We start from the raw sequence: 11,520 nt of genomic DNA on the forward strand, positions 1-11,520 counted from the left end.
ACCCTGTGGGGAGAGTGTAGATCTACATCCACTTTGACTGTAAGCTTTACGGGGCTAAGACTGTCTTGTGAGTGTACATACAAAGCCTAGCACGATGGGACCCTGACCATGGTTGAGGCCCTTCAGCCAATGCAGTAGGCATGTTAACAGTAGTATGAGAGACAAGTTGTTTAACAAGAATGTCTGGGGGGGGGGGGGAGGTAGGAAAAAACAAGAGGAAATAGGCTACCTTGCATAATGACTAAGCCACTCCCAGTCTCTATTCAAGCCTAAATTAATAGTATCCAATTTGCAAATTAATCCCAATTCAGCAGTTTCTCGCTGGAGTCTGGATTTGAAGTTTTTTTGTTGTAAAATAGCGACTTTCATGTCTGTAATCACGTGACCAGAGAGATTGAAGTGTTCTCCGACTGGTTTATGAATGTTATAATTCTTGACATCTGATTTGGGTCCATTTATTCTTTTACGTAGAGACTGTCCAGTTTGACCAATGTACATGGCAGAGGGGCATTGCTGGCACATGATGGCATATATCACATTGATGGATGTGCAGGTGAACGAGCCTCTGATAGTGTGGCTGATGTTATTAGGCCCTGTGATGTTTCCCCTGAATAGATATGTGGGCACAGTTGGCAACGGGCTTTGTTGCAAGGATAGGTTCCTGGGTTAGTGGTTCTGTTGTGTGGTATGTGGTTGCTGGTGAGTATTTGCTTCAGGTTGGGGCTGTCTGTAGGCAAGGACTGGCCTGTCTCCCAAGATTTGTGAGAGTGTTGGGTCATCCTTCAGGATAGGTTGTAGATCCTTAACAATGCGTTGGAGGGGTTTTAGTTGGGGGCTGAAGGTGACGGCTAGTGGCGTTCCGTTATTTTCTTTGTTAAGCCTGTCCTGTAGTAGGTGACTTCTGGGAACTCTTCTGGCTCTATCAATCTGTTTCTTCACTTCTGCAGGTGGGATAATAATGGGATTGTGATCATTATTTTTAAATAAATTTGACAGCCTAAAGACTCCCTAAAATCAGACTTCCCCTCACCAATGAATTCATGTGTGCTCTCCCTCGCTAAGGTGAAAATATAAAACGTATGCCTCTACCCCATGGGGCCACGATTTACCTTTATAAAAGGATATGTAGATCTGCATTTGAGTGTCGGCATTGTGCTTGAATGGGTGGCAGTCCTATTAAATGAGTGGCTATTTCAGCTTCCAGCTTGTTGATAAAGGTCTAGAGTCAGCTTGTGGACAGACACATTCTGTTTCAGAACAGCCAGGGAAACCAGATGTTACAATGCTCAGCTTGTACCCTGTTACCATGGCTATATAACTGGGGGAAAATAACATTCCAAGCTTAAAATACCCAAGTTCTATTAGTTTTTGGGGTGTACAGAAGCCCTGTAGCTGTGGGTGACAATGGGGATCAACTCAAAGCTGAAAGTAAATTAAGGTTCAGCACTCTTCATGTTCTTGGGCGGGAGGGAAAGAAAGCCCAACTAAAACCCTGGTATGGATTATATAATTATTCAGAACCACAACTGCCAGGCTTTTCAGCTCTGGCTCCAAGTCTCCTGCCTTCTGTGGGTTAAAGCCAGGCCCCTCCCCCGCGTGGTATAAGTTGTAAGTTAAATAATAATCATAATAATAATTTACAACTGAACGGGCAGAGGAAACTCAAAATATAGACAATAAAAAGTGAGTTACAAGGCCTGCTACCTCCTGGTCTGTTTCCTCTTTGGAATGTCGTTTATTTTCTCTTTGGTCTCCTTGTCTCCTGTGATCTGCAAAGCAGCGAGAGGCTGGTTAGCTCCTGACTTGTTTTGTACAAGTCACGCTTTGTGTAGAGGGTGACTGCATCTCTGTGTGGCATTTTAAGGGAGTCCAGCTATAGAGAGGAGTGCAAATCAGAGTTTTTTGGAGAGCACAAGTTGTCAGATCCTCCCTTTCCACCACAAGGTGGAAATGTTGGGATTTCAGAGTCGAGGGCAGGAATGTGAGCAGGAAAATGAAATTTCCTAATACTCCCCATCACCTGCACTTCACCCTCTGTTAATTACCTGGTTCTAACCTGATTTATTAGTATCTCCAGCGGCATTTGCTCTTGCTGGTATTTCAGACACTGCAGGAGGAAGAGCTATTGATACCGTACAGATTAACTTCAAGAAAACAACATACTCCCAGAGTCTCTTCCCCAGGGCAGCGATGGCTTTTGGAAGAACTCCCAGAAGTTAATACCCGTGTTACAAAGTGCTCGGAGATAACCAGGTAAATGAGGAGAAAAGGGCACAAGAAGTTTCATGTCTTGAGAACAGTATCCCAAGAGAGTTGGTAGATGGGGTAGGAAAGGAAGCAAATCGAGCCCATCTGAACTCTTAGGTGCCTAAATACCTTTAAAAACCTGTCCCCTAGTCAAAGACATCTCCCAGGGCATTGACTGTAGCCAGGTCAGTTGGAGCAGGGGGAAGTGAAAGAGCCATATACTAAGTTACCCAGGAAAGAGAGAGGCAGTAAATTATGACCACACAACAACTGGAATGAAACCAGAAGGATACTCACACCAAATGAAGAGGGTTAGAAGGCCAAGGAGAGAGATTACGGCTGAGGTGACTGCATAGCCTGTCAGATCTACAGTCTGTGAGCAGCCTCTCTCTATATGTTTTTTTTTTAAAAAGAGAGAAAAAGTTACAACTTCTCAGTAGCTTGCTTATTTGCCCAAAGAAATCATAGGGGAGCTCAAATGTAGGACATAAACTTGCATTTAATCCAGACCTCTATAGGGCTAAGACATGTCTGTGGGAGGAGAGAACCGGAACATCTATATTTTATGATAATACACAAGATTCAAATGTGCTGCCCTGGGGACGTCCACTCAAGATCCCTGACCAGGACTTTTGAGTGACCAAAGGTGAGACAGACCTGAAAACCCTTCCTCAGTTTTCTGCTGAGCCAAGGGCATGGCGGGATGGGACTTTGGGGGTTTAGTCAGTGCTGTGTGTGGATACTCATGCAGCACAGACACGTTCCGAGTTCATGTGCAGTGTCTCCATGTTTTGATACAAGTGGCTCCCAGTCATGGAGGGTCACTACATCAGGCTCTGCAGCAAGAACTGCCCATGCAGAGTCTCCAGCTCTCAGAGGTGAGGGTTTGTTCTCAGGGAAACATGCAGCGTAAACATAGGTCACTAGAGGGTCTGTTCTCACCTTGGAGCCGGGAGATTTTCTGGAGTAGGAGGCTGGCAAACAGGACCACTAATATCACTGCTCCAGGGGCTGCTGAGTCCAGGATGACACGCTGCCCTGGGACAGGGAGAGAATCATGTGAAGGCAGACAGACAAATGTATTATAAAAGTTCCCGTGTGAGGACAGTTCTGCTATGTACAAGAGCATAATTCCAAGGAGTGCCTCATGCAGTAAACGGGTCAGATCCTGGGGCTTTGCATTCTATTACAAACCAGAGTTATGGAAAGAAATGGACAGGAAGTTTGGGAATCAAATTTCTTCTAGTGGCAGCTGATATTTTAAAAAGCCAGTGCAAATTCAACAGCTAAGCAGACAGACAAGCCATCCTACAGCTATGCTGGTCACCATCAAGCTGCTGAGCTCCACCTGAATATAACTTCAGTCTCTCACTCATCCCTTCTGCATACCTGGTGTTATCTCACTGCTCGTTACAGTAAAGTGACTGACACATCCAGAATGCTGATTCATGAGCCAGAGGTTTCAGAAGTTAATCCCACGTCCTTTCATGCTGCCTGCTCCTCGGCCCATATTTCCACCTTTTAAAGTCATGTGTTTGGGGCCGGGCAGGTTAAGAGTTAGATGTCGGATAGGCCTTGCAGTGAATGTGAAGGGAATGGGCCGCAGAGCGCGTGTGTGTGTGAATATCAGTACCAGTAAAAGCCGCCTATATAGCTCTTTTCTCTAACTTAGTCAGGCCTATCGAGGGTCTTTCCTCAACCCCATTTAGGAAATAAATCAGTTCACCACCTGTCCCCCAATAATTAAATCATAAATAGAATGACTCACATGGTTTGGTCTTAAATCCACTGAGCTTTGCAGGCTGACACACCAACGTTGCTGATAACAGGGCCGTTATTATGATCACATATACAAGCAAAAAGTCAAGCAATATGAAGGCAGCAAAGGGACCTGGAAGAATTAAACCAGAATTAGAGAGACTGATATGGTTAATCAGGGTTAGTAAAGGCAACTGTCAGCGAGAGATCATTATTCGGGTCTGAGCACTATACAGGCTACAGTCTGGCCTCAATTACACCAGTGACACCCCATTGCGGTCAGTGAAGTCAATGGGGTGCAGGGGCATAGCAGATGGCAGAGTTTGGCTCCCTGGCTGGGGGTGAAGTTTATAATGGGTAAGCAGTTGCACCTGTGGACTGGAAAAGTGACTGGCAAAGGGATAGTGCTGCAGGCTGAGGCATTACAGCTTAAAGGAGGTTGCAGTTTCATCCCAAGAGGCAACACTGGGTAGAATTCACTATGAAACAAAACCTTCAGTCAACATATAGATCGCACCCTTACTATACATCAGCTACCCCTGCTGCTCCCTCTCCTCCCATCCTAAGCTACTCTGCAACATCTACAAGACGTGCCCGTTTCCTGCTCAACTGTGACAACCAGTATCTACAATCTTGGATACATACCAGTTTCCAAGACCTTGCTGCTAAAAGAGTGTTACTTCCATGACCTTGTCTCGGTGGACTGGATTGCGTGGGGCCATTGTAGGTGTCCAGTTCTGGTTGTATAGGAAGATTAAAGCTTTCCTTCATTTTTCACACAACCTATTTCTCAGTTGGTCAGATTTGGCATTCATGCATGTCTCTGGAAAGTTTCTGAAATATGGTGTAATAGCCTAGCTTTTGTCGCCCTGCTGACCCAGGCCACCTGATCAGGCCACTAGTTAGGTCAGCCAGTGAAACTGACAACAGGGTGGCTGAGTGCACATGCACCTGAAGGTCCACCTCAGCTAAGCCTGCAACGTGTAGTTGCACTATCCTCCTTGCCCTGAAATGAGGCCTTCCTGTTAGCCACCTTCCCCCCTTATGAGTCCTTCACCATCCCCAAATGCCCAAAGCCTCTTGTGCACTCCTCTTTGAAACACACCAAAATCACTGCTGGTGCTACCTTTCCTTCTCCCGGCATGCTACAGTTGTCCTGGTATTTCACTGAGGACCAGATCCTCAGATGGAGTAAATCTGTGTAGTTCCACTGGCTAGGTCGATTTACACAAGCTTCAGATGTGACTCTGAATCTGGTCACCCTCCCTTTGATTAACTGTAGGTTTCTTCTCTCTTCGTAGACTCATTCAATTCACCTCATTCATCTCCTTACAATCTGAAGTAGACACATTTGTTAGTATCAGAGCCAGGGAGACTCTACCTTCCTCCTGCATCCAGAGCACAGTAGCAGCGAACAGCAAGACGGAAGAGACACACACCAGCCCCTGAAGGAATACGCTCATCCATCTCCAGGTCTCCCTCTCTAGGAAAACAATAGACAACCAACAGTGAGTGCCCAGAGCTGCATGAGACCTCAGGCTCCGCAGATTCTGTTTGCTAGGGGTGATGCAAACTTATTCTCAGCTTTGGTGTGCCTGAGGTTTATTCCCCCTGAGCTTCAAACAAAACCCCAAAACTCAAAGTGAAACTTAGCCAAAGCCACAAAGATTTGTCTAGTTTAGGTGAAAACATGAGAAACCACCTGATTTCCTCCTGAATCAGACAACAATGAAGGTTTGTTCCAAACTCAGCCCAGGTTCAGAAACCTGGCCCAAATGTTGGGTTTGTAACAGAACCTGCAATCCAGGGGAAACCCATCCATTTCATGTTTTGTTATGAAAGTTTCACACAGCTCTAGGGTTTCTCCACAAACAGCAGACTAGGAAGACTCAAAGGGGAGAACAGAGAAGCTTCAGTACCAAGAGTTAACACTGCAACGCTTCCAGCCTCCCACTGCAATAGTTAAAAGACAGTCACACACTGAAGACCTTTCCATTCACTTGTGAGACTTCACCTTGGTTACCCAGGCCTTTCTCACATTCAGACTGCATTACCGTAACAGGATCTGTATAGGTGGGGGTTGGGGGGGAGGCAGCTGCACCAGGAGCAAACCTGGGTATATCTACACTGCAGTCACAGAGTGTGACTAACTCAAGCAGACACTCCCGAGCTAGCTTTAAATTAGCTAGCTCGGATCCTGGAACAGTGAAGCCACACCAATGCGCACTTCAGCTACAAAAGCCTGCACACAACTCTGGGAAATTAATCCTGGGGCTGGCCCACGTTGAAGCACTGTGCTGCGGCTTTACTGCTGTGAATACCTGAGCTAGCTAGATCAAGGCTAGCTTGCGTATGTCTACAGAAGCCGCAGCCACGCCTTGCAGGTGCAGAATGCATCCGTTCCCTTGCTCAGTGGTGCTCCAGTTCGGGAGCACTTTGCACCCACTGCAAATCCTGGGTGTCGTTCACAGAATCAGTTTTCACCTGTAAAGCCCTACATGGCAAGAGCCCTGTCTACCTTAGACAGCTGTTCTCTCCATCTTTTTTCAGCAGCTGGCAGCTTCTTGGCTTAAAAGAGGCAGGACTGGTGCCAGGGTGTTTTCAGTACAGGGCTGCCAACTTCATCCTTGGTCAGACAGAGTTTGAGTCTGTTGACTGAACAGGCAGGCTGCAAGGCACAGCTATTCTCAATTGCTTTTAAAGATGGGATGAGGAGAGTACAGGTGGGTTAGAGTGTGTGTTGGTTGAGAAGTGGGGGCATAGGCGCTGACTCTGTGGGTGCTCCGGGGCTGGAGCACCCACGGGGAAAAATTAGTGGGTGCTCTGCACCCATTGGCAGCCAAGCTCCCCGCCCACCCTGCCTCACCTCCTCCTCCTAGCACGCTGCGTCTCCACTCCTCCCTCCCTCCCAGTGCTTGCCGCTGTCAAACAGCTGTAGCAAGCTCTGGGACAAAATGGGGGGAGAGGTGGAAACATGGCGCGCTCAGGGGAGGAGGCGGGGAAGAGGCAGGGCCAGGGCGGGGATTTGGGGAAGGAGTCGAATAGGGGCAGGGAGGGGGCAGAGTTGGGGCAGGGACTATGGGGAAGGGTTGGAATGGGGACAGGAGGGGGCAGGGCAGGGGTGCAGTCGGGGCGGGGCCGGGGGCAGAGGGGGGTTGAGCAATCACTGGGGCCAGAAGAAGTTGGCGCATATGCATGGGGGTGGAGTCTGGATGGGCAGGGGGTAAATTAATTATTAATTTACAATTTTTGATGTGTGTATTTTCTCTAAGCTGCATGCTCCTAGAGTGTGGGACATGACACATTTTATACCAGAGCAAACAGAGGCTGTGCTGTTGGCACAGTGAACAATAATCCGTTAAGCATCATTGTCTGTGAGTGCTGATGTGCAGAGCAAAGTACCACTCTCCAGGAGTGAGGGTGGAAGAATCTGGCCCCAAATGGAGGGAATGTTTAGGAATTAGGACAGAACAGGGGCTGAAGAGTTGCAATCCTGTTTGTTATGCTGAGTACGAGGAGTGGAGCTGGGATCTGCAGCTGCTGTTTAGAACTGGGTAACACTCCCCAGGGTTTCCACACAGGGTTGATCAGAACCGATAGACTGACCTTGCTACACTAGTGAGACCCTCATCTTGGGCCTGACCCAAAGCCTATTGAAGTTGGTGGAAAGGCTCCTACTGATTTCAGGGGCCTTTGAATCAGGCCCACGCCCGAACGTCTACACTGCAATTTTATAGCCCTGCAGCTTGAGCCCAAGGCAGCTGTCCCGGGCCAGCCATGGCCATGTTGCGGGACTTGTATTGCAGTGCAGACATACCCTGAGAGGCTAAGGGGAAAGCAATCAGCCAATGCTGCCTGCCATTATCTGATTTGATCTCAAGCAAAGAAGAGTAGAGGCTTTAATTTTGTGTACAACAGACCCAAAGAGCCAAAGGCAGATAAAATACTTACTGATTCTTTGGTTTCCTGATTGGCAGCACAAGAAAAAGAAGCCCATCCCAGAGACCAGAGCAAACACCAGAGCAACAGCAGACATTTTCAGAACATGCTCTAGAGAAGGCGAGATACCTGGTATGTGGAGAAAAAAAATCCCAGTCTCATGGGGAAGCAGAACAGAAATAATCAACGAACAGAACAGAACAGAGAAGCTGTGGGCAGCCCATTGAGATTGGGAGCTGCTGAGAAAGTTGTTGGGAGCCAGGATATTTTCTACTTGAGGATGTGCATGAGCGGATTGCTACCCCTTGCCAGTGATGGCACCGGGTCCCAAAGATGAACCTTTCCAGCTGGGATCTAACCTCTTCTGCAGAGCTGCACAGATAGCAGGACGAAGAGAGATCATTACTGTGTTCATTCAAGTAAATGTACTCAAATAGCACATCAATAGGTAGGAGAGTTCTGGGTGTTACACTGCCCACCTTTGACCTGATACAACACATCTACCAACCACTGGGAAACTACAAACTTGGTTCTTACTCTGTTGTCTAGTGGCCAAAGTAGAAATGTATTCAGACAGGCTCTATATCAGTGGTGGGCAACCTGCGGCGCACCAGGATAATCTGATTGCTGGCTGCAAGACATTTTGTTGACATTGACCATCCACAGGCACGGCTCCCCACAGCTCCCAGTGGCCGCAGTTCACTGTTCCCGGCCAATGGGAGCTGCAGGAAGCGGCGGTCCGCAGGGACATGCTGGCTGCCACTTCCTGCAGCTCCCATTGGCCGGGAATGGTGAACCATGGTCACTGGGAGCTGGTAAGGGGCAGGAGCATGCCTGCGTACAGTCAACATCAGCAAAATGTCTCATGGCCCGCAATCAGATTACTCTGGGCCGCATGTGGCTTGCGGGCTGCAGATTGCACACCACTGTTCTATATCTTAGTGCGTAACAGCTATTCTGAAACAGGGCAGCTATAGAATTACCCACAATAAACTGAAGCCCAGGAGTAATGCAACACTCACTGACAATGGTCAAGTTCAGCGAGGATTCCTGCCAGCTGATCTCATTGCTGACATTGCAGGAATAGGAGCCACAGTCTGATTTTTCCCCTTTCCCGATGTGCAACACACTGGGACTTCCAGAAAGAAGGTAATATCTTTCCTGGGGGAGAGGGTCTCCATCCTTCTCCCAGTCAATGTTCTCCACTGTTCCCTCCGGCACATTGCAGAATAATTCAATCGGTGAACCTGCCAAGCTAGAATTGCTCCATATCTGCGGCTGGGACACAGGCCCTGAAAAATATACAACACTGGTGTAGCACCAGTCTTCACAACATGTGTGTTTCTTTCCTGGAGTTACAGGGGTTCAGGACCACACTTGAGATAAGATGAGCAGGGATCAGTCCCTGCCAGAGTGAGCACTGGGGAGTTTGGACTGGGTGGAAGTTCAGCACTCAGGAGAAGGGGTTACGTTGTTAGTGGGTTAAAGTCAAATAAAATCTGTCGTTGTTGTTTATAATAAAATAGTGATGAAGTAAATGAATACAGAACTAGCTATTCAATTTAAATGTAATCTATAAGGATTTAGCTTCCAATTTACAGATTAAACCCCAGGCCAGCCATTCAGAGCGGCCCTCAATTTAACCATGGAAGGAGAAGAGCAGCAGCGGATGAATCAGGGTGGCTGCACAGTGCACTGAATGTCCAAAACACTGCTACCCTATGGAACTCACTGCCACCAGATATCAGTTAGGCCAAGAGCTTAGTAAGATTCACAAAAGGATTAGACATTTACATTAATAATGAGAACATTCACGGTGACATTAGATAGGCTTAAACAAACATTTTTTAAAAAGAAGGAATATAAATACTCATGGCCACAGGTTGACAGCCACTGAGGAGGTTAGGAAGAAAATTCCTCTATGGGCAGGGCATTCCATAACTGTTCACTAAGGAGTTTCTTGCACCTTCCTCTGAAACAGCTGGTATTGGCCACTGTCAGAGACAGGATACTGGACTAGCCAGGTTTCCGGTCTGACCTGGTATGGGGATTCCCGTGTTCTCAATATTATTGCTGTGCCATTTCTCTTGTATAACATATCTGGAGAGAGAAGAGTCCTGAAACAAGATTTCCTGAGATGGACTTTTAATATATCCAGATGTTATAATTTTTAGTTATTTATTTTAATTTATTTACACTGCTCTGTTTTTTTAAACAAATTGCCCATAATCTGACCCATGTAACATGTTTACAAAAATTAAAACAAATATAAATATATTAGATATTTATGGGCCACAAATGCATTAATATTGCATTAACATTGTAGATGATAAGGATCTAAGACCAGTTTAAAGGAAATTTCACTATATTGACCCCCTGTCATGAATAGCTACCATACACAGACAAAGCAAAAAATAAACGATGGAAGCACAATGCTCAGGGTGAGGGCAATTGTTTTGTTCAGAGGGCGATGTGCTGAGCTATTGTATCCTCGCGTGAGATTTGTCCAGGGTTTTCTGCCACTACATTTTCCCCTCCCTCAGCTCTGTTCTAACTGGTGCTCTGTGCTTAGAGAGCTGGCCATTAAGGAGCGAGCACAGGCATTCAACCCTGGAGCATTACTAACAATAGGTGTCATTCAGATGTTTCCCTGTGTAGCATGCTGGACAGTCACTCCCAAGTGATTTCCCCTACAAGGGGCATCAAAGCTGTTCTGTGCATGGGGCACGGGGCCACCAGAGCAAGGGGCACGGTGCCACCAGAGAAGAGAGCAGTTTCACAGAGCACATTCAGACTGAACACAGCACCTCCCTGACACATCGAGTCTCCATCATTCTGGGGGTTCAGAGCCCCTTCCTTATACATGTTTCCCAGTGCAGGATCAGATACAGCCTTCCCCATTCCGGGGCTCGCAGATCTCCCTGACATTTCTAAGTGAGTCCATCAGCATCCCGTCCTGCTCATAAGAACATAAGAATGGCCATACTGGGTCAGACCAAAGGTGCATCTATCCCAGTAGCCTGTCTGCCGACAGTGGCCAATGCCAGGTGCTTCAGAGAGAATGAACAGAACAGGTAATCAAGTGATCCATCCCCTGCCGCCCATTTGCTTCTGGCAAACAGAGGCTAGGGACACCATCTCTGCCTATCCTGGCTAATAGCCATTGATGGACCTATCCTCCATGAATTTATCTAGTTCTTTTGAAACCCTGTTATAGTCTTGGCCTTCCCAACTCCTTTGTGGCTTGCTGAAAATCCCCCTCTATTATGACTATTCCCATTCACACCCTGGATTGAATGGATCCTTCTAATGTACTGATCTGTAAACATTGGAAGAGTAAGACCTCAGTGTCTCTCACTTACTGAGAACTTTCAGAAGGGTTGTCCTGGCTTCGCTCTCGATCAGATTGATACTGGCTTTGTAGACCCTGCTGTCTGTCTCGTGTAGTTTTTCCAGCAAGAGGGAGCCGTTAAGCGAATAGAAAATGACTCTGTCTCCATAGGGCGCATAGAGTGTCGGCTTTTGTGACCCCACATAGTACTGCACAATGAAGTCCCATGTGGTGCCATTTAGATA

General features: G+C 47.1%; 1 protein-coding gene across 1 annotated transcript; it reads right to left on the reverse strand.

The window, feature by feature from the left end:
• Positions 1-344: 344 nt before the first annotated feature.
• Positions 345-9,087, reverse strand: LOC144270594 (uncharacterized). The gene is made up of 8 exons (XM_077827187.1): positions 8,967-9,087; positions 7,957-8,073; positions 5,387-5,488; positions 4,016-4,138; positions 3,190-3,285; positions 2,545-2,637; positions 1,705-1,769; positions 345-941 (listed from the first exon to the last, which is right to left on the reverse strand). Exons 2-8 carry the CDS (start codon positions 8,039-8,041, stop codon positions 936-938), a joined length of 570 nt encoding a protein of 189 aa, XP_077683313.1. The 5' UTR covers positions 8,042-8,073; positions 8,967-9,087; the 3' UTR covers positions 345-935.
• Between the last annotated feature and the right edge of the window lie 2,433 nt (positions 9,088-11,520).

Source organism: Eretmochelys imbricata, chromosome 9, assembly GCF_965152235.1.
Source record: "Eretmochelys imbricata isolate rEreImb1 chromosome 9, rEreImb1.hap1, whole genome shotgun sequence".
NCBI lineage: Eukaryota > Metazoa > Chordata > Testudines > Cheloniidae > Eretmochelys > Eretmochelys imbricata.